The sequence below is a fragment of the Bos javanicus genome, chromosome 7, assembly GCF_032452875.1.
Source record: "Bos javanicus breed banteng chromosome 7, ARS-OSU_banteng_1.0, whole genome shotgun sequence".
In the NCBI taxonomy this organism is placed as follows: Eukaryota; Metazoa; Chordata; class Mammalia; order Artiodactyla; family Bovidae; genus Bos; species Bos javanicus.
Window position 1 is genome coordinate 109,186,317 of NC_083874.1, and position 20,879 is coordinate 109,207,195.

Genomic DNA, 20,879 nt, shown 5'->3' on the forward strand with positions numbered 1-20,879 from the left:
ATAACTAGGAAACTAAACCATGACTATCTGATCCCATGTTTGCTAATAAAATTTAAAGTTCCTCCTGTGTGCATGCATGTGTGCATGTGACTATAATATACTATCTCTGTGTCTCTATCTATATATTTATACTGGGATGTATAGAAAACATGCTTTAATTTCACATTTAACTAAAATTATTATTACAAAATCAGGCTCATTATAGGTGCTTCCCTGGTGGCTCAGACAGTAAAAAATCTGCCTGCAATGCAGGAGACCTGCATCTGATGCCAGGTTGGAAAGATCCCTGGAGAAAGGAATGGCTACCCACTCCAGTGTTCTTGCCTGGAGAATCCTATGGACAGAGGAGCCTGGCGGGCCACAGTCTATGGGTCCCAAAGGGTCAAACATGGCTAAGGAACTAACATTTTCACTTTCTTTCATGATCATTATAAGTCCTAATATAATGTACAATTAAAATAGGATCAGAAGTAAAATTTGTTTCAATTTAGGTCTTTTTGTGCACCTTCATTAACAGTATACTCTTACCTGATTTTGAACAGACATAATGCTTAACAGAAAATCTCTCATTAGGTCCATGAACGCTTTCAAACAAGCCATGTTTAATCTGGCAGCCTCCCCAAGAACCAACAAAGCCAAGGCTAAATCCAACCTGGAAATTTTATGAACAAAACAAAGAGTTTAGTTTAAAATAATACGAAATAATCCTTTAATGAAAAAGGTAATAGGCCGGGAGAAGTGACTGCTGTGGACGACTAGATACATTTATTTTCAATAAAGACTACTGCTCTTTGCCATTGGTAAATGCTTACAGAAAAGGGCCACATTGGGACAGATGCTGAGTTCACAGTAGTGCTCTGACAAAACTGAGAGTAAAAACTATTACAAATGATCACTTTATAGATCCTGCATAGCAAGCAATTGAAGGCACCGGTTTCAGAGTGTCCCCAAGATCTCACAATACGTTTTGATTTTTAACCTTTTTACAACTGATTCCAACAGGTGAATTTCAAGAGAGAGTTTTATTCTCAAAAGAGAGAATTAAAAAATGGTCTTTCTAACTACTCTGAAAGCTCAGTATTTTTATAAAAGGTGCAATTTCTCAAAATAAATTTGTATTTCACATTAAATGGAAGACTGTAAAGATTTGAAATAATCATACAACTAGGAGGGCTTCCCTGGTGACTCAGATGGTAAAGAATCCGCCTGCAATGTGGGAGACCTGGGTTCGATCCCTGGGTTAGGAAGATCCCCTGGAGCACCCACTCTGGTATTTTTGCCTGGAGAATCCCATGGACAGAGAAACTTGGCGGGCTATAATTCATGGGGCCACAAAGAGTCGGACACGACTGAGTAAGCGCGTGTGCGCACACACACACACACACACACACACAACTGGGAAATCATAAGAATTCATTAACCATAAGTGTACATATATTCTAACAGTTTCAGGAAATTATACAGTTAGTGTTATTGTTATTCAAATTTCAAAGAGCTGATTATGATGTAAATATAAAATTATCTCTGCCTAGAGCTACATACTGCCTTGATTCATAGGCCATTAATCAGTTAAATCATCCCACATGGTCAACAAAAGAGTCCAAAATGCAGTACTTCGGTGCAGTCTCAAAAACAATAGAATGAACTCAGTTTGTCCTTCTCCAAGGGATCTTTCTGACCCAGGGATTGAGCCCAGGTCTCCTGCATTTCAGGCATATTCTTTACAATTTGAGCCACCAGGGAAGCCCCTACAGTAATCCAAGACTATGCCCCAACCACTATTGCCAAAGAAGCTGAGATTGACTGGTTTTATGAAGACCTGTAAGACCTTCTAGAACTATCACCAAAAAAAAGGTCCTTTTCATCACAGGGGATTGAATGTAAAGTAGGAAGTCAAGAAATACCTAGAGTAACAGGCAAGTTTGGCCTTGGAGTACAAATGAAACAGGGCAAAGGTTAACAGAGTTTTGCCAAAAGAACATAGCAAACACCCTCTTCCAACAACACAAGAGAGGACTCTACACATGGACATCACCAGATGGTCCATAGCAAAATCAGATTGATTATATTCTTTGCAGCTGAAGATGGAGAAGCTCTACACAGTCAGTAAAAACAAGACAGGGAGCTGACTGCGGCTCAGATCATGAACTCCTTATTGCAAAATGCAGACTTCAATTAAGAAACTAGGGGAAAACCACTCGACCTAGTGGCATGACCTAAGTCAAATCCCTTATGATTACACAGCCCAGGTGAAAAATAGACTCAAGGGATTAGATCTGGTACACAGTGTCTGAAGAACTATGAACGGAGGTTGGTAACACTGCATAGGCGGTGGTGACCAAAACCATCCCAAAGAGAAAGAAATAAAAGAAGGAAAAGTGGCTGTCAGAGGAGGCCTTACAAACAGCTGAGAAAAGAAGAGAAGTGAAAGGGAATGATATACCCAACTGAATATTGAGTTCCAAAGAACAGCAAGGAGACCTAAAGTCTTAAGTAAACAATGCAAGGGAATAGAGGGAAACAATAGAATGGGAAAGACTAGCGATCTCTTCAAGGAAATTGTAGACACCAAGGGAGCATTTCATGTAAAAATGAATACAATAAAGGAAGAAAATGGCAAAGACCTAACAGAAGCAGAACAGATTAAGAAGAGGGGACAAGAATACAGAAAAGTGTTAAAGTGTTAATCACTCAGTCGTGCCCAACTCTTTGTGACTACATGGACCTTAGCCCACCAGGCTCCTCTGTCCATGGGATTTTCCAGGCAAGAATACTTCAGTGGTTTTCCATTTCCTTCTCCAGAGAATACACAAAAGAACAATACAAAAAAAAAAAAAAAAAAAAAAGGCCTTAATGACCTGAAAAACTACAATGAATGTGGTCACTCACCTAGAGTCAGACACCCTGGCGTGTGAGGTCAAGTGGGCCTTAGGAAGCATCACTACGAACAAAGCTAGTGGAAGTGATGGAATTCCAATTGAGCCATTTCAGATCCTAAAAGATGATGCTGTGAAAGTGCTGCACTCAACCTGCCAGCAATTTTGGAAAGCTCAGCAGTGGCCACAGGACTGGAAAAGGTCAGTTTTCCTTCCAATCCCAAAGAAAGGCAATGCCAAGGAATGCTCAAACTACCAAGCACTTGCATTCATCTCACACGCTAGCAGGGTAATGCTCAAAATCCTTCAAGCCAGGATTTAACAGTATACGAACCAAGAACTTCCAGATGTACAAGCTGGATTTAGAAAAGGTATAGGAATCAGAGAGCAAATTGCCAACATCCATTATATCAGAGAAATAGCAAGGGAATTAAAAAACTACTTCCACTTTATTGAATACACTAAAGAGTCTGACTGTGTGGATCACAACAAACTATGCAAAATGCTTAAAGTTATAAGAATACCATACCACCTCACCTGTCTTCTGAGAAATGTGAATGCAGGACAAGAAACAATAGTTAGAACTGGACATGGAACAATGGACTGGTTCAAAATAGAGAAAGGAGCACATCAAGGCTGTATGTTGTCACCCTGCCTGTTTAACTTCTATGCAGAGTACATCATGCAAAGTGCTGGGCTGGATAACTCACAGCTAGAATCAAGATTGCAAGAGAAATATCAATAACCTCAGGTATGCAGATGATACCACTCTAATGGCAGAAAGCAAAGACGACATAAAGGGCCTCTTGATGCAGGTGAAAGAAGAGAGTGAAAAAGCTGGCTTAAAACTCACCATTCAAAAAATGAAGATCAACGGCCTCCAGTCCCATCACTTAATGGCATATAGAAGGGGAAAGAATGTCAGACTTTATTTTCTTGGGCCCCAAAATCACTGCAGATGGTGACTGCAGCCATGAAATTAAAAGACGCTTGCTTCTGGAAGAACAACTATAACAAACCAAGACAGTGTATTAAAAAGCAAAGACATCACTTTGCTGGCAAAGATCCATGGAGTTAAAGCTATGGTTTTTCCAGTAGTCATGTACAGATGTAAGAACAGGACCGTAAAGAAGGCAGAGGGCAGAAAAATTGATGCTTTTGAACTGTGGTGTTAGAGAAGAATCTTGAGAGTCCCTTGGACAGCAAGGAGATCCAACCAGTCAATCCTAAAGGAAATTCAGTTCAGTTCAGTTCAGTTGCTCAGTCGTGTCCGACTGTCTGTGACCCCATGGATTGCAGCACGCCAGACCTCCCCGCCCATCACCAACACCCGGACTTTACTCAAACTCATGTCCATCGAGTTGGTGATGCCATCCAGCCATCTCATCCCCTGTTGTCCCCTTCTCCTCCTGCCCCCAATCCCTCCCAGCATCAGAGTCTTTTCCAATGAGTCAACTCTTCGCATGAGGTGGCCAAAGTACTGGAGTTTCAGCTTTAGCATCAGTCATTTCAAAGAACTCCCAGGGCTGATCTCCTTCAGAATGGACTGGTTGGATCTCCTTGCAGTCCAAGGGACTCTCAAGAGTCTTCTCCAACACCACAGTTCAAAAGCATCAATTCTTCAGTCCTCAGCTTTCTTTACAGTCCAACTCTCACATCCATACATGACCACAGGAAAAACCATAGCCTTGACTAGACGGACCTTTGTTGGCAAAGTAATGTCTCTGCTTTTGAATATGCTATCTAGGTTGGTCATAACTTTCCTTGCAAGGAGTAAGTGTCTTTTAATTTCATGTCTGCAGTCACCATCTGCAGTGATTTTGAAGCCCCCCAAAATAAAGTCTGACACTGTTTCCACTGTTTCCCCATCTGTTTCCCATGAAGTGATGGGACCAGATGCCATGATCTTCGTTTTCTGAATGTTGAGCTTTAAGCCAACTTTTTCACTCTCCACTTTCACTTTCATCAAGAGGCTTTTTAGTTCCTCTTCACTTTCTGCCATAAGGGTGGTGTCATCTGCATATCTGAGGTTATTGATATTTCTCCTGGCAATCTTGATTTCCAGCTTGTGTTTCTTCCAGCCCAGCATTTCTCATGATGTACTCTGCATATAAGTTAAATAAGCAAGGTGACAATATACCACCTTGATGTACTCCTTTTCCTATTTGAAACCAGTCTGTTGTTCCATATCCAGTTCTAACTGTTGCTTCCTGACCTGCATATAGGTTTCTCAAGAGGCAGGTCAGGTGGTCTCATATTTCCAGAATTTTCCACAGTTTATTGTGATCCACACAGTCAAAGGCTTTGGCATAGTCAATAAAGTAAAAATAGATGTTTTTCTGGAACTCTCTTGCTTTTTCCATGATCCAGCAGATGTTGGCAGTTTGATCTCTGGTTCCTCTGCCTTTTCTAAAACCAGCTTGAACATCTGGAAGTTCATGGTTCACATATTGCTGAAGCCTGGCTTAGAGAATTTTGAGCATTACTTTACTATAACTTTGAATATTCATTGGAAGGACTGATGCTGAAGCTGAAGCTCCAATGCTTTGGCCACCTGATGTGAAAAGTTGACTCATTGGAAAAGACCTTGATGCTGGGAAAGGCTGAAGGCAGGAGGAGAAGGGGATGGCAGAGGATGAGATGGTTGGATGGCGTCCCTGACTCGATGGACGTGAGTTTGAACAAACTCTGGGAAATAGTGAAGGACGGGAAGCCTGGAGTTCTGCAAGTTCACGGGGTTGCAGAGAGTCAGACATGACTTAGCAACTGTACAACAACAATGAATCAGTTTAAATAGTCAAAATATTTTAAAATTATATTGGAATTTACAACTGTGATACTTCAGGTCAGCAAGGTAAGTTCATCATGATTTTCAAAAGGAAACACCTCTAACTGTGGGAAAAAGATAATTCTTTGCATTTGAATGATGCTTTACAGATCTCAAAATTTTTCACAATTTACCTCCTTAATCCAAACCACAATTTTTGACACATTGAAGAATTTTTTTAAAATACTTTAAAAATATTTCAAAAATTGAGTCAAACAGATCTGGGAAATCTGCCCCAGTTCATGTTTTAAGCTAGGTTAACTAATAATTTAAGTCTTATCCCACCCTTGTGTTTTTCCTATTTTTTTTTTCAATTTTGCTTTTCTAAGCCATTATTTAAATACTTTAATATTTAACCTTAGTATTACAATGCTGCCTATTGCACACCTAGTTTCATTTGTCTCCTTCTTCCTTTCAGAACTAAACCTCAATTTTGTTCAAAATGGCAAAGTGATCAGTTAATATTGCTTCAACAAGATGGAAATCCTTTACATCTTGATTAAGGTAGTGATTACACAGGTGTATGCATCTGTCAAAAGCCATAGATCTGTATACATAAATTGTTTTAATTTTGTTATATATAAATTATATCAAATACATCTAATTTTTAACAAATGACTCCCCAGACTCCTTTGGAATGGCGTTAAGTATAGGTTTGGTCAGTGAGATATAAGAGGAAGCATATTATAAAAGCCTTCCATAGAAGCTAATACTGGTTTTAAATTCAGATAACAGGTTCTCCCTTCTCCTTTGCTCATCCTTTTCCTGGGAATTCACACCTGACAGCAGAAGGTAGAGCAGCCGTCTTGCAACAAGGAGGATAAAAGTCATTCTCTAAGGACGGAATAAAAGGGAGCTAGGAGAGGCTTGGCTCCTGAGGATCACTGAAGCATTTGTCTCAGCAGTGCTGTACTTGTTATGTGTGATAAATAGAGCCCTATTTGGTAACGCAATTGTAGTCAGGTCACTGTTACATGCAGGAGGACTAAAGCCTAACCAATACATCTAAACAATATTTATAAGCATGAAATTTATGGTAGAAAAATTAGAGATGGAATGTTAGCTCTATCACTAACTAGATATATGGCATAGGGCAATAGTCATACCTCAGCTAAATCTTAATCTACTCATCTATAAAGTAAATGTAGCAAAACTTACTTTTCAGAGACTATTATGAAATTTAAGGGAAATACTCTATACAAAATGTCTGGATTCAAAAGGCTGAACTGAACTGAATCACAGCAATACTATTATTTCAAAGTCAATAGATATGAGTTCAGTACCTTTTTTTTATCTATGATGACTGAAGGGAAAGGTCTAGATGCTCGCCAAGATGAACGAAGACTGAGTCATTCCCCAGAGTTCTCATGGCCCCTGCTTCACAATAAGGTCAAGTGAAGGAGGGGATAGTCTCAGACTTCACAAAACTTCACCCAGGAATATACCTCACAGTCATACGTTTTGTTTCTCCTGTTCCCTTTTAAGTCTGGAAAACTGTAGCTAACGTAGGGCAGTTTCACCAAAATACAAATTGAAAAGAGATTCATCAGTGTCGGTCACCTATGGTTTTAAGAAAAAATGCTTTACCAGAAACATACTATTCTCAATCAATGCTGTTGATCGCAAAATTTTCAATAAGGGAAAATGCCTTTGACAAAAATAGAATAAAAGCAGCAAAACTTATAAACTGAAGTTTGTTAAAAAATCAAAACTGGTGAGGAGGAGCTAAGATGGTGGGGGAATAGGACGGGGAGACCACTTTCTCCCCTACAAAATCATCAAAAGAACATTTAAACGTTGAGTAAATTCCACAAAACAGCTTCTGAATGCCGGCAGAGGACATCAGGCACCCAGAAAAGCAGCCCGCTGTCTTTGAAAGGAGGTAGGAAAAAACACAAAAGACAAAAAAAGAGACAAAAGAGGGAGGGACGGCGCTCCCCCCGGGAAGGGAGTCTTAAAAAGAGAGAAGTTTCCAAACACCAGGAAACACTGTCACTGCTGAGTCTGTGCCGAGCCTTGGAAGCACAGAGGGCAACATGACAGGGAGGAAAAATAAATAAACAAGTAAAGCCCACAGATTACTAGCCCAATGGTAATTCCCCCAGCAGAGAAGCAGCGCAGACGCCTGCACCGGCCACTAGCAAGTGGGGGCTGGGCAGGGAGGTGCGGGCTGCATCGCTTAGAGTAAGGATCTGGCCTGAATGCCCAGAGCACTATCTGAGCGAACTAACTTGGGCTAGCAAACCAGACTGTGAGATAACTACCACGCGAAAAGGCAGCCCTAACCTAAGACACCGCCAGGACCATGCACACAGAACAAAGGCCTGAACAGAGATAGCAGCTGCAGACCATCCCCCTCCGGTGACAGGCAGCCAGAGCCGGAAGGGGGAAATCGCAGCCCCAGAGAGACATTATCTATAAAACCGTAAGCAGGCTTCTTTGCTAACTAAGACTTCTTGGGGGTCTGGACGGTCAACATCCCCTGAGAAGGTGTGCTGGTTGTACACCCAGAAAACCGAGCGGCTGGGACGCCATAAGTCATCGCAGTGACCTCGCTCGCCAAACACCTCATCACCTGAGCTGCTCGGACCTGGGAAGAGCACAAAATGCAGGCCCAACCGAGTCTGCACCTCTGAGGACTACCGGAGTGCCTGAACCTGAGTGGCTTAGACCTGGGAGGTGCATGCAGCCCAGGGCCGGCCTCGGATGGTTCCTGGCGGAGCAACCTAGAGCCTGAGCAGTGTGGGCAGGGAGGCTACACGCGCCGTGAGCAGGGGCTGGCCCAGTGTGGCTGAGGCACTGTGAGCACACGCCAGTGTTATTTGTTTGCAGCGTCCCTCCCTCCCCACAGCACAACTGAACAAGTGAGCCTAAAAAAAAAAAAAGTGTCCTCCACTGCCCCCTTTGTGTCAGGGAGGAAATCAGACACTGAAGAGACCAGCAAACAGAAGAAGCTAAAACACAGGGAACCACCTTGGAAGCGACAGGCAATAGATTAAAACCCTGGCGTTAGTACCGACTACATAGGAAGGGTCCTATAGATCTTCAGAAATATAAGCCAGACCAAGGAACTAGCCAAAAATGAACTGACCCCACAATACCCACAACACCACCAGAGAAAGTCCTGGATATAGTTTTACTATTTTTATAATCATCTTTCTTTCTTTTTTTTTAATTAAAAAAAAATTTTAAGTCCTCTATTACTCCTTTAATTTTCACTTTTATAACCTACTATTACTTTGCAAAAAAAAAAAAAATAAAGAAGACCCTCTTTTTTTAAAAGCAAACTTCATATATATATATTTTTAATAATTTTTGTGACTTTGTTTTTTTCTTTCCTTTTTTCCTTTTTTTTTTCTTCTTCTCTTTAACATTGTATTTTTGAAATTCCAAATTCTAGATTTTTGATTTTTGCTTTTTGTTATCAATTTTGTACCTATATTTTTAAAAATAATTTTTGTGACTTTTTTTCCTCTTTCTTTTTCTTCTTCTTTTCTTTAACATAGTATTTCTGAAATTCCAAACTCTAGATTTTTAATTTTGCTTTTTGTTATCAATTTTGTACCTATATTTTCTTTATAATTTTTGTGACTTTGTTGTTATTTTTTTTTTTTTTTTTTTCTTCTTTTCTTTAACATTGTATTTTTGAAATTCCAAACTCTACTCTAGATTTTTAATTTTTGCTTTTTGGTATTTGTTATCAATTTTGTACCTTTAAAAACCCAATCTTCAGTACCCATTTTTACTTGGGAGTCAGATTACTGGCTTGACTGCTCTCTCCCACTTTGGACTCTCCTTTTTCTCCACCAGGTCGCCTGTGTCTCCTCCATAACCCCTCTCTGCTCTACCCAACTCTGTGAATTTCTGTGTGTTCCAGATGGTGGAGAACACTTAGGGAACTGATTACTGGCTGGATCTGTCTCGATCCTTTTCATTCCCCCCTTTTATCCTCCCGGCCACCTCTGTCTCCTTCTTCCCTCTTCTCTTCTCTGTATAACTCCGTGAACATCTCTGAGTGGTCCAGTTGTGGAGTGCACATAAGGAAGTGATTACTGGCTAGCCTGCTCTCTCCTCTATTGATTCCACCGCATCTCATTCGGGTCACCTCTAACTTCCTCCTCCCTCTTCTCTTCTCCATGTAACTCTGTGAACCTCTCTGGGTGTCCCTCACTGTGGAGAAACTTTTCATCTTTAACCTACATGTTTTATCAATGGTGCTGTATAGAAGGAGAAGTTTTGAGACTACTGTAAAAACAAGACTGAAACCCGGAAGCAGGAGGCTTAAGTCCAAACCCTGACTCCAGGGAACATTAATTGACAGGAGCTCATCAAACTCCTCCATACCTACACTGAAACCAAGGACCACACAAGGCCCAACAAGTTCCAGGGCAAGACATACCAAGCAAATTCTCTAGCAACACAGGAGCACAGCCCTGAGCTCCAATATACAGGCTGCCCAAAGTTACTACAAAACCATAGACATCTCATAACGCATTACTGGACACTTCATTGCACTCCAGAGAGAAGAAATACAGCTCCACCCACCAGAACACCGACACAAGCTTCCCTAACCAAGAAACCTTGACAAGCCACCTGTACAAACCCACACACAGTGTGGAAACTCCATAATAAAGAGAACTCCACAAACTGCCAGAATACAGAAAGGACACCCCAAACTCAGCAATATAAACAAGAAGAAGAGACAGAGGAATACCCAGCAGGTAAAGGAACAGGATAAATGCCCACCAAACAAAAGAGGAAGAGATAGGGAATCTACATGATAAAGAATTCCAAATAATGATAGTGAAAATGATCCAAAATCTTGAAATCAAAATGGAATCACAGATAAATAGCCTGGAGACAAGGATTGAGAAGATGTAAGAAAGGTTTAACAAGGACCTAGAAGAAATAAAAAAGAGTCAATATATAATGAATAATGCAATAAATGAGATCAAAAACACTCTGGAGGCAACAAATAGTAGAATAACAGAGGCAGAAGATAGGATTAGTGAATTAGAAGATAGAATAGTAGAAATAAATGAATCAGAGAGGAAAAAAGAAAAACAAATTAAAAGAAATGAGGACAATCTCAGAGACCTCTGGGACAATCTTAAACGCCCCAACATTCTAATCAAAGGAGTCCCAGAAGAAGAAGACAAAAAGAAAGACCATGAGAAAATACTTGAGGAGTTAATAGTTGAAAACTTCCCTAAAATGGGGAAGGAAATAATCACCCAAGCCCAAGAAACCCAGAGAATCCCAAACAGAATAAAGCTAAGGCGAAATACCCCAAAACACATATTAATCAAATTAACAAAGATCAAACACAAAGAACAAATATTAAAAGCAGCAAGGGAAAAACAACAAATATCACACAAGGAAATTCCCATAAGAATAAGAGCTGATCTTTCAATAGAAACTCTTCAAGCCAGGAGGGAATGGCAAGACATACTTAAAGTGATAAAAGAAAATAACCTATAGCCTAGATTGCTGTACCCAGGAAGGATCTCATTCAAATATGAAGTAGAAATCAAAAGCTTTACAGAAAAGCAAAAGCTGAGAGAATTCAGCATCACCAAACCAGCTCTCCAACAAATGCTAAAGGATCGTCTCTAGACAGGAAACACAAAAAGGGTCTATAAACTCGAACCCAAAACAATAAAGTAAACGGCAATGGGATCATACTTATCAATAATTACCTTAAATGTAAATGGGTTGAATGCCCCAGCCAAAAGACAAAGACTGGCTGAATGGATACAAAAACAAGATCCCTATATATGTTGTCTACAAGAGACCCACCTCAAAACAGGGGACACATACAAAAGCGAAGGGCTGGAAAAAGATTTTCCATGCAAATAGAGACCAAAAGAAAGCAGGAATAGCAATACTCATATCAGATAAAATAGACTTTAAAACAAAGGCTGTGAAAAGAGACAAAGAAGGTCACTGCATAATGATCAAAGGATCATTCCAAGAAGAAAATATAAAAATTATAAACATATATGCACCCAACATAGGAGCACTGCAATATGTAAGACAAATGCTAACAAGTATGAAAGGGGAAATTAACAATAACACGATAATAGTGGGAGACTTTAATACCTCACTCACACCTATGGATAGATCAACTAAACAGAAAATTAACAAGGAAACACAAACTTTAAATGATACAATAGATCAGTTAGACTTAATTGATAGCTATAGGACATTTCACCCCAAAACAATGAATTTCACCTTTTTCTCAGGCACACACGGAACCTTCTCCAGGATAGATCACATCCTGGGCCATAAATCTAGCCTCGGTAAATTCAAGAAAATTGAAATCATTCCAAGCATCTTTTCTGACCACAATGCAGTAAGATTAGATCTCAATTACAGGAGAAAAACTATTAAAAATTCCAACATATGCAGGCTGAACAACATGCTGCTGAATAACCAAAAATCACAGAAGAAATTAAAAAAAAATCAAAATTTGCATAGAAACAAATGAAAATGAAAACACAACAACCCAAAACCTGTGGGACACTGTAAAAGCAGTCCTAAGGGGAAAGTTCATAGCAATACAGGCATACCTCAAGAAACAAGAAAAAAAGTCAAATAAATGACCTAACTCTACACCTAAAGCAACTAGAAAAGGAAAAAATGAAGAATCCCAGGGTTAGTAGAAGGAAAGAAATCTTAAAAATTAAGGCAGAAATAAATGCAAAAGGAACAAAAGAGACCATAGCAAAAATCAACAAAGCCAAAAGCTGGTTCTTTGAAAGGATAAATAAAATTGACAAACCATTAGCCAGACTCATCAAGAAACAAAGGGAGAAAAATCAAATCAATAAAATTAGAAATGAAAATGGAGAGATCACAACAGACAACACAGAAATCCAAAGGATCATAAGAGACTACTATCAACAATTATATGCCAATAAAATGGACAACGTGGAAGAAATGGACAAATCCTTAGAAAAGTACAACTTTCCAAAACTGGACCAGGAAGAAATAGAAAATCTTAACAGACCCATCACAAGCACGGAAATTGAAACTGTAATCAGAAGTCTTCCAGCAAACAAAAGCCCAGGTCCAGATGGCTTCACAGCTGAATTCTACCAAAAATTTAGAGAAGAGCTAACACCTATCCTGCTCAAACTCTTCCAGAAAATTGCAGAGGAAGGTAAACTTCCAAACTCATTCTATGAGGCCACCATCACCCTAATACCAAAACCTAACAAAGATCCCACAAAAAAAGAAAACTACAGGCCAATATCACTGATGAACATAGATGCAAAAATCCTTAACAAAATTCTAGAAATCAGGATCCAACAACACATTAAAAAGACCATACACCATGACCAAGTGGGCTTTATCCCAGGGATGCAAGGATTTTTCAATATCTGAAAATCAATCAATGTAATACATCACATTAACAAATTGAAAAATAAAAACCATATGATTATCTCAATAGATGCAGAGAAAGCCTTTGACAAAATTCAACACCCATTTATGATAAAAACTCTCCAGAAAGCAGGAATAGAAGGAACATACCTTAACATAATAAAAGCTATATATGACAAACCCACAGCAAATTTTATCCTCAATGGTGAAAAATTGAAAGCATTTCACCTAAAGTCAGGAACAAGACAAGGGTGCCCACTTTCACCATTTCTAGTCAACATAGTTCTGGAAGTTTTGGCCTCAGCAATCAGAGCAGAAAAAGAAATAAAAGGAATCCAAATTGGAAAAGAAGTAAAACTCTCACTGTTTGCAGATGACATGATCCTCTACATAGAAAACCCTAAAGACTCCACCAGAAAATTACTAGAACTAATCAGTGAATATAGTAAAGTTGCAGGATATAAAATCAACACACAGAAATCCCTTGCATTCCTATACACTAATAATGAGAAAACAGAAAGAGAAATTAAGGAAACAATTCCATTCACCATTGCAACAAAAAGAATAAAATAGGAATATATCTACCTAAAGAAACTGAAGACCTATATATAGAAAATTATAAAACACTGGTGAAAGAAATCAAAGAGGACACTAATAGATGGAGAAATATACCATGTTCATGGATCAGAAGAATCAATATAGTGAAAATGAGTATACTACCCAAAGCAATTTATAGATTCAATGCAATCCCTATCAAGCTACCAACGGTATTCTTCACAGAGCTAGAACAAATAATTTCACAATTTGTATGGAAGTACAAAAAACCTCAAATAGCCAAAGCAATCTTGAGAAAGAAGAATTGAACTGGAGGAATCAACCTGCCTGACTTCAGGCTCTACTACAAAGCCACAGTCATCAAGACAGTATGGTACTCACACAAAGACAGAAATATAGATCAATGGAACAAAATAGAAAGCCCAGAGATAAATCCACGCACATATGGACACCTTATCTTTGACAAAGGAGGCAAGAATATACAATGGATTCAAGACAATCTCTTCAACAAGTGGTGCTGGGAAAACTGGTCAACCACTTGTAAAAGAATGAAACTAGAACACTTTCTAACACCATACACAAAAATAAACTCAAAATGGATTAAGATCTAAACGTAAGACCAGAAACTCTAAAACTCCTAGAGGAGAACATAGGCCAAACACTCTCTGACATACGTCACAGCAGGATCCTCTATGACCCACCTCCCAGAATATTGGAAATAAAAGCAAAAAAAAAAAAAAAAACAAATGGGACCTAATTAAAATTAAAAGCATCTGCACAACAAAGGAAACTATTAGCAAGCTGAAAAGACAGCCTTCAGAATGGGAGAAAATAATAGCAAATGAAGCAACTGACAACTAATCTCAAAAATATACAAGCAAGTCCTACAGCTCAATTCAAGAAAAATAAATGACCCAATCAAAAAATGGGCCAAAGAACTAAATAGACATTTCTCCAAAGAAGACATACAGATGGCTAACAAACACATGAAAAGATGCTCAACATCACTCATTATCAGAGACATGCAAATCAAAACCACTATGAGGTATCATTTCATGCCAGTCAGAATGGCTGTGATCCAAAAGTCTACAAGCAATAAATGCTGGAGAGGGTGTGGAGAAAAGGGAACCCTCTTACACTGTTGGTGGGAGTGCAAACCAGTACAGCCACTATGGAGAACAGTGTGGAGATTCCTTGAAAAACTGGAAATAGAACTGCCTTATGACCCAGCAATCCCACTGCTGGGCATGCACACCGAGGAAACCAGAATTGAAAGAGACAAGTGTACCCCAGTGTTCATCACAGCACTGTTTATAATAGCCAGGACATGGAAGCAACCTAGATGTCCATCAGCAGATGAATGGATAAGAAAGCTGTGGTACATATACACAATGGAGTATTACTCAGCCATTAAAAAGAATACATTTGAATCAGTTCTAATGAGGTGGATGAAACTGGAGCCTATTATACAGAGTGAAGTAAGCCAGAAAGAAAAACACCAATACAGTATACTAATGCACATATATGGAATTTAGAAAGATGGTAACAATAACCCTGTATACGAGACAGCAAAAGAGACACTGATGTATAGAACAGTCTTTTGAACTCTGTGGGAGAGGGAGAGGGTGGGATGATTTGGGAGAATGGCATTAAAACATGTAAAATATCATATATGAAATGAGTTGCCAGTCCAGGTTCGATGCACGATACTGGATGCTTGGGGCTGGTGCACTGGGATGACCCAGAGGGATGGTATGGGGAGGGAGGAGGGAGGAGGGTTCAGGATGGGGAACACGTGTATACCTGTGGCGGATTCATGTTGATATATGGCAAAACGAATACAATATTGTAAAGTTAAAAAATAAAATTAAAAACAAATCAAAACTGAAAATTGATGCACATAGAAAATTTCCAAATTGATTGAGGTTAGACATTTAAATATAGCACTAGCTTTTTGTGAACTCATTGCAGTACACCAAGTCTCAATAACCAATATACTGACTTACTTCCACAATGCCATGAAATTAAACATGTATAAAGTAATTTATAAATATTATAAATGTCCATCTAAATATGTAAATAAAGAAATGGAGGCAGAAGTTTACTGGCTTGTCTAAAATAACATAGTCACTTGATTCATTTTACTTTCTAGCTTTTCCTTTTCAACTTTTTTTCTTCTGTTTTTAAATTTTTTATTGGAATATAGTTGATTTACAATGTACAATGTTGTGTTAGTTTTTAAAATTAACGTTTAACTACATGGAGTTAAATATGACCAGACCAGGACTGGACTTCAGCGAGTCTGACTCCAGTCTAGTTTTCCTTCTAGACTAATATAAACCAACTAACATATAATAACCAGAGACTTCATAAAAAGATACCCATCTGAATGCCAGCTTATAGAAAGGTTAAAAACATCAGCATTCGAATTTTTGCCTAGGTTCTTATTCTTCTATGACCCAGTTATTATTTTAAAGGAGAGAATTAAAATGTCTCCATGTTGCAATCCTTACAAAGAGTTACTTGAAACTTTCAGTAGATATTTCAAAAAACACGGACAATGTCAAAAATCCACACAACTCTGAAGATGGGAAATGAAAAAGATGTCACTATCTTACAGGGAACTTCCTGTATGATATAAAAACCATAATATTTATGGAGCTGGAATAAGAACAGCAAGGAGGTGTAGCCACACACCACTTCCACAAAACTCAGCAGTCCTGATTCCCAAAAGTAAGTTAAAAGAAAAAACTTAAGGAAAAACATTATCTTTACTGTTTATCATGTTTTTCATGGAAATAAGAAAAGCACAGCCAATCCTATACTTGGAGATACTGAATTTCAAAGGACTCGCTATTTCTATGCTTCTTTATCCTCATCTCTCAGTATTTATGCAGAGACAGCAACCTTCAGAAGACAAAAAGTACCAAAAACAGTGCTCGTGGGGATGCGTGTGTAGGACGGGGACAGAGCGTGCTGTGAGTGCATCGTCTCTCAAAGCTTGACCAGAAGGGAGCAGGAGAATGCGAGGGGCCCTGGGGACATTTGCCTTTAACCTCTGTAGTGTGCATGGTGAACACAAACCTCTTGTTTTAAAAATAACAAATGCGTATGATTTTGTCCTAGTTCTGAAACAAGTAAAATAGAAAATGGAAGAGGAGGCCCTACCTGAGACCAGGAAAAAAAAAAAAACATTACAGCAAGGGCTAGAGAGAAGGTCAGTCTGAATACTAAGGGATGATCATGCTTCTGAAAACGATTTCTTACAGGAGCCAGAAGACATTTTTACAAGACTCTTCAGGCATCTTCAGTAAACCCTAGGAAGAAACAATAATGAAAAGCCTTGATACTGAGGTGAAAGGTGCAGTAGTTAAAAAAAGAGAGTGCCAAAAATTAAAATTATAAAAATATAATTCAAATTCATAATGAAGGCAGTTAAGCACCAAAGAAAAAAAAAAGGCACTTAAAAAGGGAGCAAACTTGAAAAATTCTTCAATAATTTAGAGGAAGACAACCCCTGGCAAATTGAGATCCATTAATATCGAATTCCTGTTGAAACAACCAGATATAAAGAAACAAAAATCTGTAGTACCACACACAAAAAAGACAAACTTTAAGGATTTTAAAGCTATAAAGAAAATGTGACCCAAATGAAGGAAAATGCCTCCAAAGCCAAGAGGCCCAAAGTTTGATTTAAAATGTAACGGTAGGCACATATGTGTGAAAGAAAAACCCTGGGCAGAGAGAGGCAGGCGTTAGGAACACACGTGAAGATGAGTAATCGGTGGAAACCCTCCTGAAATGCAGACCAGCGGCCACAGCCTCACACAGCGGGGGCGTCTCTCCAAGGAAAGCGGAGAAAGCGCCCGACGGCTTCCTAAGGCGCTCAGTGAGACGTCAGAGGAGGCATCCACCTCCTTGCTGCAAACCACAAAGATATTCCTAAAAGGTTCTGGATTGAAAATAAAACAGACAAAACAAAAGGAGGCAGACTGGCTTTGGCCATCTCATAACAAGGATACAGTAGGGAACAACATAGCAACATTTAGACATTTCAAGAGGGGGATTAATTAAAAAAAAAAACTACGAGCATAGTAACCTGTCGCCACACAAAACGCACTTACACTTCTTAGGGGGAAAATACTGGCAACCGTTACACTCAGCCAAGGGTTGCGTGTAATCAGGGGCTCTCCTAATGAAACAGGTCACCTACATCCATACTTAGAACTTTACTCGAGCCAGCCAAGAAAGGAATCGCATTTAACAGCTTACGAATGGAAAATCCTAGAATTAAATGACTGACAGTGAGTGGCAAGGGCACATTTTAGTAAGTCAACATTATTTTATAAATAGGACCTAAAAATTAAATACATACACCATTCTTGGAGAAAAACAAACATTTTAAGTAATGATTTAACCATAACATTATTGGACACTAACGACCACATTAATGGGCTAAGACGGTGAGCATTAGCATAAGCAAACCAGTCTCATCTTCACCAAACACGGAAAAGAGAGCAATCAGAATCTCTCTCCTGATTTTGACCACTTAGGAAAGCTTGTTTAAAGAACACATTTCTCTTGCCAATGCCTGATTTCTGATACTCAGAAGAGATGAACTACAGAAAGATCTGGTCGTTAGCCTGTCTGCTAAAAGGGTTCTTTCTTCTGCGCACAGAGCTTCAGTCCCGGCATGCCAGGGAAGAAGTCGGGGGAATGAAGGGATGAGTTGTCGACAGACCACGACGGCTGTTTCATCCGAGCGGGCCTCGGTGCTCCCTAACTGCCTGCTTCCATCCAGTCGGTCAGACAAGTGGTCTGCCTGTGTGACAGGCTGGTGGTAATTAACCCCAGCAGCAAGGTCTTTCTTTCAGTCTTTGCGTTTGCTCTTGTTTTCTTTCTTTTCTTTTTTTTATTAATCATTGCAAATTAAGAGACCCTGTTTGGAGCTGCAACCCCCGTGCCATGTAAAAACAGTCCTTATTAAATAATTTGAAGCTGGAGAATGGTATAATCATATTTATGCTGTAACCCTAGCAGCAGAGCATGACAGATTACTGAAGAGAACACACAGGTGAAGAGACCAGTTAATAAGCTAGCAGAGTCATGACAGTAAGGGCCTGAAGCCCGGTGTCACAGTGGCGGGGGAGAGCGCGGGAAACGGGCCTGAAAGGGAGTCCGGGTGTCCAATTTGGTTAACTTGAGGAGAGGACACGTGTCAGGCATGGAGACAGAAATTCAGTAGGTAGGAGTCTGGGAAAAAAATTAATTCAGGTCTGAACTAGCAGGAAATGAAGGATTAGGGGGAGACTGGGTATAAAAAGTATCTTCATGTTACTTACCTTTCTTTGTGATGGCTATTACCTCTGTTTAACATGAACAGACGCTGTTCATGGAGGTTATGTGACTCAATCAAAATTAGACAGGTAGCCAGAGAAAAAACTCAGTCCTTACGATTTGAAGCTGAATGTTTCTCTCACTGTGCCATTAGGGAGCAAAGCATAAATTGTATATTTATCCTTGATACAGATAAATGTTTATATTTAGCTCAGAGGATTAAAGGATCAATGAGAAACCCAGGAAATGAGTCAGAAGACTGAGGACCTAACCTGACATCTCAGCTCATGAAGAATGAAGAGGATTAGTGGTGAAAACTTGCATCTGGATGGTTCTGGTTAGACTGTCACATGACATTATAATCACCAGGGTTCAGGGAGACAGACACTGTGGAGGTCAGCAACGAGGCCAGAAGTAAAGGCCTTGCTGGGCAGGGCTTTCTTTGTTCAATTTATTTCAATGCAAACACGAACACTCTACGTCTGGAAAACACTTGCCATGTTGGTGTAATTTTAAATTGTCAAGCATTTTCGGAATATGTTCACGGTGCGATTAGATCGGCTATTTTGCTTTGGGAGATATAATTTTATAGGTTACATCGCTCTTTTGAAATGCCATGCTGCATTTCTCAGCAGTCCTCATTGGCTAATAATTCAATTATAAACACAATTCATTATTTTCATGTTGGATGAGAAAGCCTTTTGTGCTGGCTTGAGCTATCTCCCCAGAGCAAGTGGTGCAGTTTGTAAAAGGCCAGACCACAGGGTGGAGCATTCAGAGTAAGAAGCGTCATGCGACGTTTAAGCATATTTCATGGAACGCTGCCTTACAGCAGCTGATCTGCAGCACAAGCCAGCCAAACTTCCGACGTGAAGGCTGGCGTGGGGCACGGTGAGGGGCTCACGCGTTCCTGTTTCTCTAGTCTCCACCCTGCTTTACAATTCACTTCCTCGTGCATTTCCTTTCCTCAGTTTCCTCTGTCGCCCCCTGATCAGAGGTTGCTCTAAATCTGTGAGTCTCTCCTGGGGCCTTTTCACGCATCTTGGGCCTGCTCTTCTCCAGTCTCTGCTGAAACCACTCATTTCTGTGTCTTTCCTCTTGTGTGGTATGATCTTTACAAAGGGGGTTATGAGAAGTCGGGTGGGAAGCCGTGGGATGAATTACCTGTTGACGGACAGCATCAGAAATGGGCAGATGAGAACCGCCAGCAATGGCCCGAGCACTTTAGCCACTACTAATTAAGAAATTTCTTCTGATCCATCAGTTAAACGGTCTCCCTCTGCATTTTACACCTCTGATCATTTTTCTACTGTGTGATACTGTACAGACATGCATGGAAAATGAAATGGCTTGTGTTACTCCTTGTAATAGTCACTTGCCATTGAATTTCAGGCCCTAACCAAAGATATCCTCTACCAAGTGTCCCAGTTCTAAGGCCCAGCAAATACTCAGTTCAGCTCAGTCACATCCGACTCTTTGCAACCCCATGGACTGCAGCACGCCAGGCCTCGCTGTCCATCACCAACTCCCAGAGCTTGCTCAAACTCATGTCCATCAAGTCGGTGATGTCATACAACTATCTCATCCTCTGTCGTTCCCTTCTTAACAAAGTCCTAATTTACTATCAGGGTCTGAAGCCTCAGTATCTTTGTATAATCCTAAATATGTTTAGTCCACTTTAAAAATTTTTCACATGTACCTAAACTTCAGAGTAGACAAAATGAATAATAAAGTTTCTCCAGAAATACAAAAACATTTCTGGTTTGATTTTGGTGATTATATCACAGGTTGTTTGGTTTTGTCTGGAATTATAACTTCTTAAAAACTACATAGGTGGTCACATAAATAACAAATACTTTTAAAAAGAAAAGTTTTTTTTTTTTAATACGTGGTATAAT

The 20,879-nt window shown here is 39.6% G+C and overlaps 1 protein-coding gene across 12 annotated transcripts in view; it reads right to left on the minus strand.

The window, feature by feature from the left end:
- TMEM232 (transmembrane protein 232) overlaps positions 1-20,879 on the minus strand; it is a 346,766-nt gene that overhangs the window by 260,223 nt on the left and 65,664 nt on the right. For all 12 annotated transcript variants that reach the window (XM_061424541.1, XM_061424543.1, XM_061424539.1 and 9 more), the window contains one exon: positions 529-652. In XM_061424541.1, the coding sequence (XP_061280525.1) occupies positions 529-652 (124 nt within the window). The remainder of the gene's footprint in view (positions 1-528; positions 653-20,879) is intronic.